This window comes from Oryctolagus cuniculus, chromosome 16, assembly GCF_964237555.1.
Source record: "Oryctolagus cuniculus chromosome 16, mOryCun1.1, whole genome shotgun sequence".
In the NCBI taxonomy this organism is placed as follows: Eukaryota; Metazoa; Chordata; class Mammalia; order Lagomorpha; family Leporidae; genus Oryctolagus; species Oryctolagus cuniculus.
In genome coordinates, this window is record NC_091447.1 from 47,449,342 (window position 1) to 47,466,107 (window position 16,766).

At 35.7% G+C, this 16,766-nt stretch overlaps 1 protein-coding gene across 2 annotated transcripts in view; it reads right to left on the reverse strand.

The window, feature by feature from the left end:
• Positions 1 to 388: 388 nt before the first annotated feature.
• Positions 389 to 16,766, reverse strand: part of DBF4 (DBF4-CDC7 kinase regulatory subunit) — a 28,986-nt gene continuing 12,608 nt past the window's right edge. The window contains exons 5-12 of one of the 2 annotated variants that reach the window (XM_051853365.2): positions 16,375 to 16,444; positions 16,079 to 16,155; positions 12,283 to 12,319; positions 11,170 to 11,212; positions 7,233 to 7,361; positions 6,364 to 6,478; positions 4,222 to 4,346; positions 389 to 1,769 (exon numbers count right to left, since the gene is read on the reverse strand). In XM_051853365.2, coding sequence (XP_051709325.2) covers positions 800 to 1,769; positions 4,222 to 4,346; positions 6,364 to 6,478; positions 7,233 to 7,361; positions 11,170 to 11,212; positions 12,283 to 12,319; positions 16,079 to 16,155; positions 16,375 to 16,444 — 1,566 coding nt within the window. In that variant the 3' untranslated portion in view covers positions 389 to 799. Of the gene's footprint in view, positions 1,770 to 4,221; positions 4,347 to 6,363; positions 6,479 to 7,232; positions 7,362 to 11,169; positions 11,216 to 12,282; positions 12,320 to 16,078; positions 16,156 to 16,374; positions 16,445 to 16,766 lie in introns of both variants that reach the window. The other variant, XM_051853364.2, reaches the window with a different exon arrangement.

The following is a 16,766-nucleotide window of genomic DNA, read 5'->3' on the forward strand; positions in this document are numbered from 1 at the left end:
CCATGAAAAAATGCCACTGTTATTGCCTTCTATCTTCTGATAAAAAGATAAATTGCTGTTATATGTGTATTTATTCCAAAATATTGTACAGGCAAGTGGTAGAGCAAAGCAATTCTGATACAGATTTCAAAACTCTATCTGCAATTCAATACCATCCTTTTTCTCTCAACACTAAGTTAGAAGAAGCATAATGAGTCACTACTCTCAAAGTTATTTCCAAAGGTAAATAATTAAGAATAGCACAAGAGCTATAGTCCACATTGCAGCTGGTTAAGTTTTTCCTTCATGGCTTCTATTTACCCTACAGATAATCTGTCAGTTACAAAACACTAACCTGACCCAACTGAGTCACAATGACGTCCAAAATTCTAACAGAAATTAACACATCTTTTCCTTTTCCATGAAATGTTTTTAATTTGCAGATTTTTAATAATGCCATGTTATCATAAGAATCTATTGTAATGGACAATAAGTGTAACTTAAAATATCCAAATTTATGTTGATACATTTTTAATATTCTCAAACTCAAATTTTAGTGGCATACAGCAAACTATATTTTTCATTATAATTCTCACAAAATAATTATGAACACAGTAAAATATGACAAAGTGAAAAGTTTATAATTTTCCTAATATATTAAATTCTGTAGAAAATTGGAAACATCACCTTTATTAATATTTACATTTGGTTCTGTAAACAAAGGTAGCCAAAAACTCCTAAGAATTTTTATATATATTTCTAAAATAGATTTCAAGAATTTGATCTATGTGACTTTCGAAAAATACACATCCTTTAAAGTCTAAAAGCCAGTAAATGTAGAATTTGAGGGGGAAGAAAAAAACATCGACAACAGATTATTAGAATTTTCCTCTTCCCAAATATCTAAAACATCACATACACCACTGTTTTCAGTATAACTTGTGAAACCCATAAATTCTGACTTCTCCTCACTAGTCTGAAATAAGTCCAGTAGAGACTGTACTGGTGAACTACAGATTCTGTTTTCTTCTTGTGTAATAAGAAATTCAGTTCTCTTCTTATCCAATTCAGCATTTGGCTCCAGATTTTCTTTTTTATTTCGTCCTAATAACATTTTCACTTTTCGACGTATTTTACAAGAACGTAAACTATCCACATTTTTGATGTCACATTCACTGGGTTCTTCACCAGGATGAGGGGATTGAGTCTTTGCCTGAACTGTTAGGTGCTCTTGTGAACTGTTGATTGTTCTCAGATCAGAACTGTGACCAAGTAATGAATGAAGTTCCTTTTCCTTCAGATTCTTTGTTGGAAAATTCACAGTATCTGAGTTCTGTTTTGGTTGAGCAGCACTATTTGCACTGAAAACAGAAACTTGTATAGAAGTCTGTAGCCTACAAGGACAGTGATCTACCCCTAGCTCTTCTAAGTCGTTTTTACTTAATTTAGTATCAGAAATGTCAAGAATGAATTCCTGTTTATTTTTATGTGGAGGTAGCTGTGTAAAATTTTGTTTTGTATCATTTTCAGCTGTATTTAACATAGGACTCATTTTTTCATTGAGTTCTCTCAGTTCATTTGAAGCGCTGTGGATGGGTTCTGAAATCAACACAAGCTTTTGTTCAGGTTCCTGAGTTTCTTCACACAGGAAATTCTGCTCCATCACCTGTATCTTACTCTCTCTCAAGTCTTTCTGAGAAATATGCTGCAATTGTAGCTTTTGCTTTGGTTGAGTCTTTTTCAGGATATTAGCAGAAACAGGAGAAAAGGATCCAATACTGTATTTTATTCTTTGTAGAAAAAAAATTAAAATATTTGCTATCAAAACAAAATCTTGTTAGAAACAGAATTAGCAAAAATATCTTAAAACTATTTAAGAAACCTACCTAACTTAGAAAATATCACAAAAGCACAGAACTCAACATTTTGTCTAATTTATTTTTAAGATGTTTTTAAAGTAATCAAGACTTTACAGATACAGCTGAAAATTCTTCTCACTCTTTTCCACATTCTTCACTCTCCACCCCAAAGTTATCAAATATCCTGAACTGGGTGCTTAAAACTAGTTTAATCATGTACAGTCAAGAAAAATGATAGTAAATGAATTTGGGCCTGCTCTTAATTTTGCTCTCATGATTCTGAAAAATTTCTTTACTTCTGTACTTTTGATTTGTATTAATGAATATTTTACTCTTCTTATTTAGCATTGTGGAAAATTGAGTATTTATTGAGAAATCAAAGGTAGAAAATACTTATTATTTAAGAATAAAATGAGAACTTAAAATGTTTATACTTCTAAAGATGGCACATATTTAACCTGAAACCCTTTTCTTTATAGTGTCTTGATATCCTTGTGATGGTCGTTTTATGAAACAATCTATACAAATACAGAAGTTAACAGCTCACCAACTATGTTTTATGTTATATATAACACAAATAATAATGATAAATGTAATACAATTTTGTCTGCCCCTTCAATCAGAATGGTTCCTGATTTGGGTCCCAGCTGCTCCACTTCTGATCCAGCTCCCTGCTAATGGCCTGAGAAAGCACCAGAAGATGTCTTAGGTTCTTCAGCTCCTGCTACCCATGTGGGAGACCCAATGAAGCTCCTGACTCTGGCCTGGCCCAGCCCTAGCCATTGCAGTCATCTGAGGAGTGAACCAGTGGATGAAGGATCCTTCTCTCTGTCTCTCCCTCTCTAACTCTGCCAGCTTTCAAATAAATCTTTAACGGGGTGTAGGGAGGCTGCAGGAAGTCAAAATTAATATAAGTATCTTTATAAATCAAAATAAATACCATTAGTCTAAAATAGATCTAAAGACAGAATAACTTATTGAATCATCACTAACTCTAGGTACAGGGGTATCCATTTAGTGAGCATCACCCTTTAATCTCAATAATAATCTAATTAGGACCATTTTCCTTAATCAGTATGTAGTCATTGTACATTGACTAAACTGTATTTTCAGTTAAAAGTCCTGTTGGGAATCACTGTGCACTTACTCTCCATGTAGGACCTCTGTCCTTAATGAGTTGTACTATGAGAATTAACTACAAAACTTGTTTTCAAACAGTACTTCATACTTTGTGTGTTTGTGTGGGTGCAAACTGGAAATCTTAGAATAGAGTTGGTCTTCTGTATATAAAGTTAATTAAAAAATGAATACTAATTAAGAATGGGATGGGAGAGGGAGCAGGAGGTGGGATTGGAGTGGGGGTGGGAGGGTGGGTATAGGGGGAAGAACCACTATATTCCTAAAGCTGTACCTATGAAATTTGTATTCATTAAATAAAAGCTTTCTTAAAAAATTTAAAAAATAATTAAAAAAAAATCCTGTTGGTACCTTTAGTAATTACCAGCAAAGAGAGTGTATTATTTAGTGAAAGTAAAAAATAAGGCTTCATAGAGGAAGGTTAAAGAAGGTTCCTTAAAATCCCTTAAAATTAATTAAAAGTTTCAAGCCTCTTATAAATAGAAGGTAAACTTTATTGTTCTAGACTAAGAGTAAGCAAACTATTCAAACTGTGGGAAAATCTAGCCTTCAGTCTATTTTCTAAATAAAGTTTTACTGCAACACAGCTACACCCATTGTGGCATAAAAGCTGAATATTTAACAAAGATCTTATGGTTCACATAACATTATATTTTATTTTTAAAGATTTATTTATTGATTTGAAAGCCAGAGTTACAGAGACAGGGAGATTGAGAGATTGAGAGATTGAGAGAGAGAGAGAGAGATATCTTCCATCTGCTGGTTCACTCCCCAAATGACAACAGCCAGGGCTGAGCCAGGCTGAAGTCAGGACCCTGGAACTCCATCTGGGTATTCCACCTGATGGCAGAGGCCCAAACACTTGGACCATCTTCTGCTGTGTTTCCCAGGCCATTAGCAGGGAGCTGGATGGGAAGTGAAGCAGGCAGCAAAAAAACCAGCACCCATATGGGATGCTGCCATCATAGGCGGCAACTACCTGTTGTCACGATGCTGGCTCTGACCTTAAAAACAGCTGGCTCTTCAGAAAAAAATTTTACCAACCTTCTTTTAAATGCCAGTGTCAAGAAGGAGACTATAAATAACCTGCTGTAAGCACGTTAGGTAGCAGGGGGAGGAGAGAAGGGAAGTTATTAGTTATTGACCATATGCACATTCTCAAAGTAGAAATTCCAAAAAGAGGCAAACTTTGGAATTATTTTCAGGTTAATCAAACAGTTTAATATTCTAGTAGGATTTAAATTACCTCTTTTTTTTAGGCGTGTCCCTTTCATATTCCATAAAATCAAAAACTAACTTGGATATGATATCATCAACAACTTGATAGTGATTACTCTGTGCAAAGCTTCTGTGTTGCTCACTTAGGAGATGCTAAAACAAAAGTAAAAAACATGTCATTAAATTATATTTCTAAATAAAGAGATGCCCCCTTTTTGATTCAGGCTTTCAAACATTTTCATGCCCCTAAAATTAAATTTCCAATAATTATTCCAAAGAATAAGAAGAAGATGTTAAAAGTTCTCAGAAACCACTAAACTACTTTCTGTTTTCCATCTTTCAGTAAGAACAGTACTAATTTATAGTTACAATGAAACTGAAAAGAGAAAGTTGTATCAGAAAAAGAAAATACAGACAAAATGACAGTAACTCTTAATATTTAGTGTATGCTAGCATTTTTAGAAAACACTTTTCCCTTTACTATGATAAATATCAATAAGGTATGGCTTCTATAGAGTACTGAATGAGTAAAACACTATAAATTAACAACTAAGAATCCAAAATACTTAAGATTCTAGAATGCAGGTTTAATGAACAGATGAACATTATGTTGTGAAGTATAAAGAACCAACACTTGTAAGTGAAGAGAACATCTGAGAATGAACAAACAGAAGAGCACAACTTCAGAGTACAGAGCAGCTATTCTCAATCTTAAGAGTGGTTGAACACAAAGTAAACAAGGTTATGGGTACTGGAATACAACTCACAGTACACAACGTTCTATCTGAATATGTGGAATATCCAGGCTAATTCCAGTATTTGTCAACTGATCAGGAAGTTCCACCTAGAGGCTTATACTGTGATGACCAAGGAAGAACCTTCTTTCCATCTCCCTAGTTTCACTTGACTTTAAAATTTGATAACTTCACTGTCTATCAAAAAATTAAATTCTCCACTGACCTTAAAAAACAATGCATCTTGGAATACATATGCATTCCCTCTTAATTGCAAAATTTACCAAGTAGAAATTATACATGGGAGTACTTCAAAAAGTTCATGGAAAAATGTGATTATATGTTCAGTACTATTAAAAAAGGAAATATAATTTAAAAAGAAATATTAAACCTCTAAGTTCAGATTTGGTTTATTCAAATTCTGGCAAAAAATCATTTATTAAAGTAAAACAGTCTCCAATTTATATGCAGTTCCTCTCCATTTCCAATTAATTCTTCATATTTATCCTTTAAATCTTGATTAAATGTCATTTTCTCAGATGGACCATCTATCACTTACTTTAGGTTAAATAACCTCATTATTTATTACTACTGTGTCTTTGTATTTTACTTTTTGTGATACTCATTGCACTTACAACTATGTGTTTTACATCTATTTTCTCTGCCATAACATAAAATGTGCAAGAGTAGGAAATGTCTACCTTGTTTTTGTTTGCTTTAGCTCCAGTACTCAAAAAATAATTGCCAAATAAATTCCAGGTGGACCTACAGAATGTAATCTCCATAAAGGTAGGCACTTGGTCTCTCTTGTTCAATGCTATTCACCCACATCAGCGATTAGAATATAGTAGGTGCTCAATAAGTATTTGTTGAATGGATGAAAATGACTTTCCAATACTATTCCCCCCCTTTAGGTTCTTAAAATTTGAGATATTTCCATCGAAAGGAAATATATGGGGCCGGTGCCGTGGCTCACTAGGCTAATCCTCCACTTTGCAGCGCTGGCACACAGGGTTCTAGTCCCGGTCGGGGCACTGGATTCTGTCCCGGTTGCCCCTCTTCCAGGCCAGCTCTCTGCTGTGGCCAGGGAGTGCAGTGGAGGATGGCCCAGGTGCTGGGGCCCCGCACTCCATCGGAGACCAGGAGAAGCACCTGGCTCCTGCCTTTGGATCAGCGCACTGCGGCGGCCGCAGCGCACCGGCCACAGCGGCCATTGGAGGGTGAACCAACATCAAAAGGAAGACCTTTCTCTCTTTGTCTCTCTCTCACTGTCCACTCTGTCAAAAAAAAAAAAAAAAAAAAAAAAAAAGGAAATACATGATACTTATAATTAACAAGTTATAAACCACCACTGGAAGAATAAGATAACATTTAAACAGCAAATATTACTCATAGTTTTAGAAAAATTAATCCCCTAAATATAAAATCACATTTACAGTTTCAAGATCTTCATATTTCTTCAAACAACATTCACAATATCCTTTTTTTTTCTTCTCTTTCAACTGGAATTGAACTGGTGTTCCACCATATTTATCAGCATCTGTTTGGACTCTGATGATAGAAATACATGGAAAAATAATTAACTGCTGAACCTAATAAACATTTTTTAAAAAATTGTTCTATCATACACAGAATCTGTCATATCACCCAATACTTTTAACTACATTTTAAAAATTAATTTATTTTCATTTTATTTGTCAAAAATAGATCTTCTACCTACTGCTCACTGCCCAAATGCCTGCAATAGCCAAGGCTGGGCCAAACTAAAGCCAGGAGCCCAGAACTCATCTGGGTCTCCCATATGGGGACTGCAGGGACCCACATCATTCAGTTATCACCTGCTGTTCCCCATAGTGCACATGAACAGGAACCTGGATTGGAAGTGTATCTAGAACTTGAACACAGGAACTCCAATATGGGATGTGGGCATCCCAAGTAGTGTCTTAACTACTATGCCAAATACCCATCCAATAATTGCATTTTATTTTGTGCAATTAAAAAGGAAGCTATGGATGCAATGGATAATCTGAAGAATATTTCAGATCATTACATTTTTATTATCTGCAAACATTTTAAGGCCCTCCACTGCAACCAAATATGATACGCTTAAAACAGATCACAATTCAAATCTAGCGAAGGGCTACTAAAATATACAGGTGGAAAAATAACTGGAGTAGTAATAAGAAACACACACAAACCCACCATTGTATAAAATTAGCTATTACAAATGATCATTTATAAAGTAAAAATTGCTTGAGATATCAGAAATAGTATTCCTAAAAAATATTAAAAAATTCAAACCAACCTTAGCTTAACCTGAGTTTGTTTTTGGATGGTAGATGATTTATCTATATCAAATGGACTGTAGGGTTTCTGAATAGAATAGTTTATGCAAGGCATAATGGTCAGCTGAAGATAAAATGGCCTATAAAGTCTAAAAGAATAAAAAGACAAATATATGATTCCCTAGGATAAACAAAAACAAGCTTTAAAGTCTAACATTTAAAAATCACATTTGGAGTCTGAAACAATAGACATTGGCTAAGCTTCCCTTCAAAGGACAAATTTCTACAACTAATCTTTATCATTTAAAAACAATCTTTAAATTGTAAAATACATGTATCATAAATTTACTTATCTTAGCTATTTTTAAGTGAATAGTGCAGTTGCATTAAGTATTCTCAGTGCTGCGTAACCATCACTACCACTGTCCTTCTCTATAGCTCTCCTCATATTGCAAAAACTGAAACCCTGCACACAATAAAGAAAAAGCTCCTCATTCCTCCTTTCTTCCAGCCCTTGACAACCACCATTCTACCTCCCGTGCTTACGAATACAACTATTCCAGGTACTTCATATACATGGAATCATACAGTATCTTTCCTCTTATTCTCCACACATGACTTCAAGGTTCATTCACGTTGTGGCATTTGTCAGAATCCCATTCTTTTTTAAGTCTGAGTAACATTCCATTGAATATTTATACATATCCCATACACTGTATTTATCCACCCAACTGTTGATAAGACTTGGGTTGCTTCCACCTTTGGTTGTATTTTTTATTTTTTTATGCCAGCCATCCAAATGGGTAAGTGGTATCTCACTGTGGTTGAGATTTGCATTTCCCTAATGATTAATAAGGCTGGCTATCTTTTCATTGTATGTTGTCCATTTGAACTCATATACCATCCTCATAGGAATGTCTATTCAGTGTTTCACCATTTTTTTTTTTTTTAAACATTTCATTCATTTGAAAGGTACAGTGACGGAGGAAAGAGAGATCATCCATCCACTGGTTTACTGCCCAAATGGCTTCAACAGCTCCAGCTAGAACCTGGAACTTACAACCCTATCCAGGTCTCCCATGTGAATGTCAAGGGCCCAAGCAGTTGGGCCATCTTCCACTGCCTTCCCAGATACACCAGCAACAGGGAGCTGAATCAGAAGTGGAGCAGCCACTCAACGGAAATCTGTAGAAGTGAAACTGACACTTCGAGAAGCAGTGACTTGAATAGCCCTTGCCTTGTCTGCTGAGGAAGTTTTTTTTTTTCTTCATACTATTTGTTGAAGTCTTTACTTAACAGAGTTAATCATATGTGTATAAAGTCAACTGAAAACATCTCAGTAAAAATTAAGAACGGTAATGAGAAAGGAAGAGGAAGTTTATAACTAAAGTTGTAGAGTTCTGCATACAGTCCTACGGACTTACTTCTAAGAGTACAGTTTAAAAATGTGTCATGGGACCCCAAAAACCATTAAGCTGGGTGGTAAAAATGCCATCTTAAGCGTTCAAGTGATCATATGAAGTGTTCAAGTGAACATATAGATAGGATTAACTGTTGAAGGGATCATATAAATAAAATCAAATGTAATAATAAGTAGAATTTAAAAAGAGAAAATGCACCGGCCCCATGGCACAGTGGGTTGATCCTCCGCCTGCAGCGCTGGCATCCCATATGGGCGCTAGTTCTAGTCCCAACTGCTCCTCTTCCAATCCAGCTCTCTGCTATGGCCTGGGAAGGCAGTAGAAGACGGCCCAAGTCCTTGGGCCCCTGCACCCACATGGGAGAACTGGAGGAGGCTGCTGGCTCCTGGCTTCGGACTGGCACAGCTCTGGCTGTTGTGGCCATCTGGGGAATGAACCAACAGAAGGAAGACCTTTCTCTCTGTCTTTCCCTCCCACTGTCTGTAACTCTGCCTCTCAAATAAAATCTTAAAAAAATAAAATAAAAATGTTCCAACATGGGAAGCAGTCCACACAGCAGACTCATCAAATGACAATCACTTTAAGTAGCACTCTGACTTCAAAATAGCCCTTAAGGCATCCTGGTCTGGCTGAAAAGCCCATGAGAGCATCTCAGGCATCGAAAGCCAAGACACTGTGGCAAAAAATGTTCTGCATGAAGGATCTCTGCGAGTGAGACCCCAACAGAAAGACATGGCCATCAAAGAAGGATGCACTTTTCTCTAAGGGAGAAGAGAGCTTCTACTTTGCTTATGGCCTTGTCTAAATACTGATGGAGACTGTGGATTCAAAAGGCTTCCAAAGCCTAGATAGCTCATGTCAAAAGCCTTGGGTGGTCACTGACATCATACATAAGAGTGTTGTTAGATTAACAACAGGAGTCACTGTGTACTAACTTACCATGCAGGACCTCTGTCCACAATGAGTTTTATTATGACGGTTAACTGCAAAACTGGTTGTCAAACTGTGTGCACAGATTATTGAAATCTTTACTTAGTATAGTGCTGGTCTTCTGTGTATACAGTTAATTGAAAACGAATCTTAATGGGAAATGGGGGTAGGAATGGGAGAAAGTATGGAGGAGGAGCAGTGGGAGTGTGGGTGGGAAGAACCACTATATTCCTAAAGTTGTATTCCTAAAGTTGTATTCCTTAAATAAAAGGTTTCTTTTGGAAAAACAAAGAGGAGGGGGAGAGGGGGAGAAGGAGAAGAGGAGGAGCAGCCAAGGCTTGAAATGGAAAATACTTTTTCCCATTCTTTGGGTTGCATTTTTACTGTATTGTTCTTTGATGCACAGAAATGTATAACTTAATTCATCATTTGTTGCCTGTGTTAACCGTTATATTTAAGAAAGTATTGCCAGATCTATTGTCAACAATCCTTTGTTTTCTTCTAATAATTTTAGGTCTTTGGTTAATCTTGAGTTAATTTTTGTTTATGGCATAAGAGGAGTCCAACTTCCTTTTGCACCTGGACATTTAGTTTTCCCAATACCATATGTTGAAAAGATGGCTCTTTCTCCACTAGGTGTATTTCTGTTGAAAATCATTTGATCATATGTATGATGGCTTATTTCCGGACTCTAATTCTATTTCATTGGTCTGTATTTCTGTCTAATGCCAGCACCAAACTGTTCTTAGCACTGCAGATTTGTATAAGTTTTGAAATCATGGAAGTATGAGACCTCCAACTTTGTTCTGCCAAGACTGCTTTGGGGATTTAGGATTCCTTGAAATTTCATTTGAATTTATGATGGATTTTTCCATTTATGCAAAAACACAACTTGGATTTTGATGAAGACTGAATCTGTAGATCACCGTAAGGTAGTACTGACTGACATCTTGTGAAGTCTTCCAATGCATGCATTGTTATCCTTCTATTTTCTCTAACCCTAATTTTGAATTACAGGTTTTCTTCATGGTAACATATTTCCCAGAAAGATTTCAATACACCTTTGTCACCTCAGTGAGTACCCAAGAATATTACCCAAATATGTCTAAATGATTAACTGGAAAAGGAAAGTAACGAAATTTTCTCAAGCCAAACTTATTTACATTTTAATCTATAGATTTTATTAAAATTATGCTATAGACTTTACAGTGAATTTTAGAAAACTGCCATGTTATCCTCAGATTTTGTTTTTCCAAATTGTACCTACTAATTTCTTTTCTGTAAAAGTAGGAGCAATCTTTAAGTAGTAGTTTCAAATCATTTGACACTGAATTTAGCCAAAGAATGTAAAGCACTCAAAAATTAGTTGGTTTCAAAGATTGTTTCAAACCAGGTATTTCAAAGAGATAGCTACAACATACTGACACTAAATTAGTCCTGGAGCTCAAATAAATTAATACTATTTTAATGTGCATCACATGCACATTAGTATAACAAATCTTACTATAGGAATCTAACAGCATTAATGGAGCCAGCTTGGTTAGTTAAGAGATATTTCTATTTTAATATTATACTTGAATCATACAGATCGAACTTATATACTTACTGACTCATATCTTCCACTTTAACAAAAGGCTTTTTGAGTCTTCCTGCTTGAGAACAGAAAATATTAAACACTTGTAAGTCTGCACGTGTGTTTTTTTTTTTTTAACAAAACTACATGACAATGAACTCCTCCCCTGCTCCCAAACACCTTATGTATTCATTTCAAAGTTTAAGCCTCAGGTGAGATATTTTCCATTATCACTCCATTTCCAAAAATAATAGAAGCTCTATGTATATTCCCAGATTGTTAAACTGAATGGATCCCCACAGGGTATGTGAATAGAAGTCAGAACAAATATGAACTGGAATAAGAGAAAAAAAGAAAAACCCTGCATTTTCATTTTCCTCTAACTGAAATTTAATATTTCCTCCAATTGTAAGCAAAAAAAAATCACAATTATCTTTTAAATAGCTATATCTTTGATACCAAAGCAAACAGAAGAAATTTTGATATATTGCACTTCACTGAAAGCATCATTTATGCTAATCATTTCAAAATTAAAGTAACAATTCGAATCATTAGAACTTGTTTTGATGGATAATAAAAGCAAGTACGTCACTAATTCACAATAAAACCTACTTTGATAACAGAATTCTAATACAACTGATTTTCTTGGTAATCTAATAATTTTTACTAAAACATTTTAGAGGCAGAGAGAGAGTGAGTGAGAGCACTCCCATTTGTCAATTCATTACCCAGCTGACTGCAATGGCCAGGAATGGGATGGACTGACACCCAGTGCCAAGAACTCAATATATGTCTCCCACATGGGTGACAGGAACCCAACCACTCAAGTCGTCACCACTGACCCCCAGGTCTACATCAGCAGCAACCTTAAGTCAGAATCCAGAGGTAGGCATTCCAACAACCATTAAGTAAAACACCAACCCCCACCCCCTAAATATTTTCCTTAAAAAATATTATTCTGAGAAGCAGGGGGATGGGAGGTTGTTATACGCTTCTTCAGCAGGGTCCATGTACTCAAAAAGTCCTAAGAAACTTATGAATAAATCATTTAAAGAGTTGTTTGCATGATTTTAGAAGACCTTTGTATAATTTCCTCTATTCTTTAAAAGCAAACTAAATACATTTAAAGATTTCAAAAATACTTACTTTTTGTTTTTTGTGTGCAAACACCAACTCTTTTCCCCTAAAAAAATTTAAAAACACTGAATTTAAAAACAGTAAAAACAGCAAATTCAGTTGCTCAGTATCCTCAAGATTAAAAAAATCATATAGGAAAAGTAGCATATCACAGAGGAGTACTTTGTGAAAAAGAAATAAAGTTTGCCTTATAAAATCAACTAAATCAAAGAAAAGTAGCAATGATCATTCAAAAATTAATATTTATTATTTATTTGAGAGGTAGAGTTAGAGAGAGAGAGGGAGAGACAGAGCGAAAGATCTTCCATCCTTTGGTTCACTCCCTAAATGGCTGCAATAGACAGAGATGGGTTGAATGGAAGCCAGGAGCTTCTTCTGGGTCTCGTACATGGGTGCAGGGACCCAAGCACTTGGGCCATCCTCCACTGCACTCCCGGGCCACAGCAGAGTGCTGGCCTGGAAGAGGGGCAACCGGGACAGAATTCAGCACCCCGACTGGTACTAGAACCCGGTGTGCCGCTGCCACAGGCAGAGGATTATCCTATTGAGCCACGGCGCCAGACTAAATAAATAAATCTTTACAAAAAAAAAAAAAAAAAAGTTATGGTTTGTTTGATTATATCTTCATTCTAAAGCATGAGTAATCACTTTGTAACAATGATCAAATATGGTCTTCATTATGTCATGATGTTAAGGAATCCTGTTTCAACCAGATATTTTATACCTTCTTGGCACCTTTGACAGCCATTCAAAAAATCAAAGTTCCAAATTTCTTGGATTTGATATTTCCAGTTGGGCCCTTGGAAATATAAAAAGGATTTCTGTCTCATCTTGCAGAGACAGCAACCAATAAAGCTATTTGGATTATATTAAAGGTAGTGTCAAGATGTGAATGGTGCTAAATTTTAGGTTATGATAATGTAAAACGCTACTGATACAAATGTCCAAGTTACCAAAATCTAAAGATGTTGTGTTGTTATCAGAATGACAGTTACCTTAATGAGAAAGGCCCAGAGGCCTAAAGGGGTTAAATGTTTTATAAAATCCTACAGGTGGCCGGTGCCGCAGCTTAATAAGCTAATCCTCCGCCTGTGGCGCCAGCACACCGGGTTCTAGTCCTGGTCGGGGCACCGGATTCTGTCTCAGTTGCTCCTCTTCCAGTCCAGCCCTCTGCTATGGCCCGGGAGTGCAGTGGAGGATGGCCCAAGACCTTGGGCCCTGCATCCGCAAGGGAGCCCAGGAGAAGCACCTGGCTCCTGGCTTTGGATCAGTGTGATGCACCGGCCGCAGCGCGCCGGCTGCAGCAGCCATTGGAGGGTGAACCAATGGCAAAACAAAGACCTTTCTCTCTGTCTCTCACTGTTCACTCTGCCTATCAAAAAATAAAATAAAATAAAATAAAATAAAATAAAATAAAATAAAATCCTGCAGGTGCTTTCAAAAATACTATATGCAGTAATCAAGAGCCTCCTGTTAGTTAATGAGTTTATAATTTTAAACACTGTTATTTAAAGTCTTTTGTCATCCACAGCTCTGTATTCTCTAAACACTAAAAAATTAGATTTCTATTAATGAGGTTAAAACATTGTTGGTTCTATGTCGAATGTGTCCTCTCTTAGGTTCCAAAGGAGTTCTTTTTCTCTGACCTCTGTTGTATTCAATACTTTGGGACAGTTCTCTAAGCACATAATGCCAATAATGGATTACAGGTTCCAACAGAGATAAAGTATGGTTAATTTAGGTTACTAAGAACAGGAAGTAATTGTAACTGATTGATGGTAATTAAAAAAAAAAGCTAAAGATTTTAAAAAACTTATTGAAACTGCTTTACTCTTCTATCTTTTATGTTATACATGTGTACATATTATATGTCCACATGGGAAAATTCATTAAGAGCTCTGTTTTAATAGGATTATAGATTGCTCGTAAATTTGAGCTGCTAAGTTAATCAAAGATTAATGTTTTTGGTTCACATGATCTAAATAAATCTCTGTATCAGATGTTTTAAATTTGTTGGCAGAAAGAAACTAAAAGTGTTTGTACTTGGGTTTGCTGGTCAAACAAGTTAACACTTGTGTTAGATATTTAAGCGATGTTTCCAAATACATGTTCTCTTGTCTTGAAATTTATAGAGGGCACTGGACCTTTGGTAAATGTTTTCATAAATTGTTATTTAACAGTTAAAATTGCTTGCTAAGTTTTCATTTGATATTAAGTTATTGACAATAAGTGATCTGAGAAGGCTGACTTGTTCCCTCATTTCTCTATTCTCTTCAAGATGGGAAACTGACTCTATACTGAAAGACTCTCCAGGATGTACAGTTTGATCTTTAGACTTTATAAAAGGGATGGCTAACAGTTTTCTGTAATAGCAAAGCCAAAATAAGAGCTTCAATTATGATTTCACAGCTAGATTTACTTTGCCATGGGCACAGTAAAAAATCTCCCTTTCAGACCAAATGAAGGGAGAGAAAGTTTCACTAATGACTTCAAATTTTATGAGGGGGTCATCATGTTTGATGTCAAAGTGAGGACATAGCGTTCTTCATGGGCATTGATACCTCACAGAAAAATCACTATCAGAACATACCTATGACTATAGATTTCTAGCTTAGGCCACCAAAGATTAGGAATAGGATTGAGCACCCCCTTGACTTGCATCCTCTTAAAGACTGCCTCCATGGTCTCCTTTACCAGAAACCAGGAGAAAAAAGGAGCAAGCTGGGCAGTGGTAGCCATGGAAAGATAGGTGACAGGCCAATTAATGGCTGCTTTACACAGTGATCTGCCATCAAGGAGTCCCAACAGGCCACAGCACCGCAAATGGCATTGGTTTTCAATGTGGAAAGCCAGGGCTTCAGATGGATACAGAAGTCAGCCTTCAGAGAGTCCTGGCACCTCTGCCAGCCAAGAGTTGGGTCGCTGGAAATGGAACTGACCTGGAGTCCAAGCTCCTTCTGAGCTCCCGGTTTACTGTAAAGCAAATTAGGTATCCCACCTCTCTGATGGCTCTTTGTTTTATATAAATTGAATAGCAAATATATCAGGAGTTTCATGCTTTGTAGGTTGAAAGGTGAGAAGCATAAAAGGAGAGATACAAGAAGTTTGGATAAAAGGAATTACAAAAATTAGATGTAGTTAGGTAGGGATTGAAATTAAGGGAGGTTTTTTTCTATTTGTTTTACAGAATGGAAATGCTTGGATTTGTATAGCGGGTTCAAAGAAGAAACCAGGAGAAAAAGCAGAAATTGAAGATATGGTAACATCAGGTCTAATGCAGCACATTGCCCAGTGTGGGTAACAAACATTTCACAGTTAGGACAGCAAGTCTTATCTTATGGGTGGTGGGGGTAGGGGTGGTGGTGAAGTGTATATACGTATGCATGTGCATGTGTGTGTGCAGCAAGGCTACGTTACATTAACAAACAGAGCAGTTGAAAGGAAATACACTTCCGATATATATTCCAAAAAACAGCACATTACTTGAATTAGTAGTATCTTCTAATGCAATAAGGTAATTTCAGTGTTTTCCTATAAACAGAAGTATCTGTTAAAAACTGCAGTAACCAAAAATGAAAAAGACAAAAAGAAGCCCATGCTATTATCCCAAAACAACTTTCACCTCTTGAGTATAATCCTCAAGATAAATGACATGCAACTGTTTTTTGAACAATAGAAACATTAAAACACAAAATCATACCTAGTATATCCTGGCAATAATACTTTGTATGGCAAGAAAAATTTATAGATACATACATAAAAAAATCAAACTTGATTACTTTTAAAATTAAAGAAGACAACATACCACATCTTTTACAGAAACACTTGATTTCTTGAATAAATACAACTCCTTTTTCTTTTGGTCAATGTAGTATCTAATGTCTTTATTAAAAAAAAAAAAAAAGAGAAAGATTTGAGATTAGCAACTTTAGCCTTGGAGTTAAAACACTGTTTTGTTTTTTCATAATTGTAATAGATTGAGATGAATGAATTGCCATTACAAATATCTCTTGCTATCAAAGTTTTGACTATGTAATGTCAGGAACTGAGGGGTAGAATGAGTTAACAAATACTGTCCAAAGACAATTATAAAATCCTTACCATCAATATGAAGAATCTTTACTCCCCATGATAAGGCATTTGATAATATACTATTTGAAGGAATAAAATCCTGTAAAAAAAATTTGATAATTTTTCTAAGAAATTATTATTTTAAAGAGAGCTAAACTGTTAAAAAAATCAGTTATTTGAAGCATACTATCTCTGAGATGGTAATTCATAACAGACCAACTTCACAAAAGTAAAGAGGATATTAAGTTCTTACTTTTGACACTTCTAAAATCAATCCCACTAAAAATACATTCTCACATTTTTAACAATTTAATGCATATTTGTAAGACAAATTTCAAGTTTCCAGTAATATTTTAAAAGGCCACAAGATGGGGATGTTTCTTCATGAAAAGGACATTGTAAAATGAGATACAGGTTGAAAT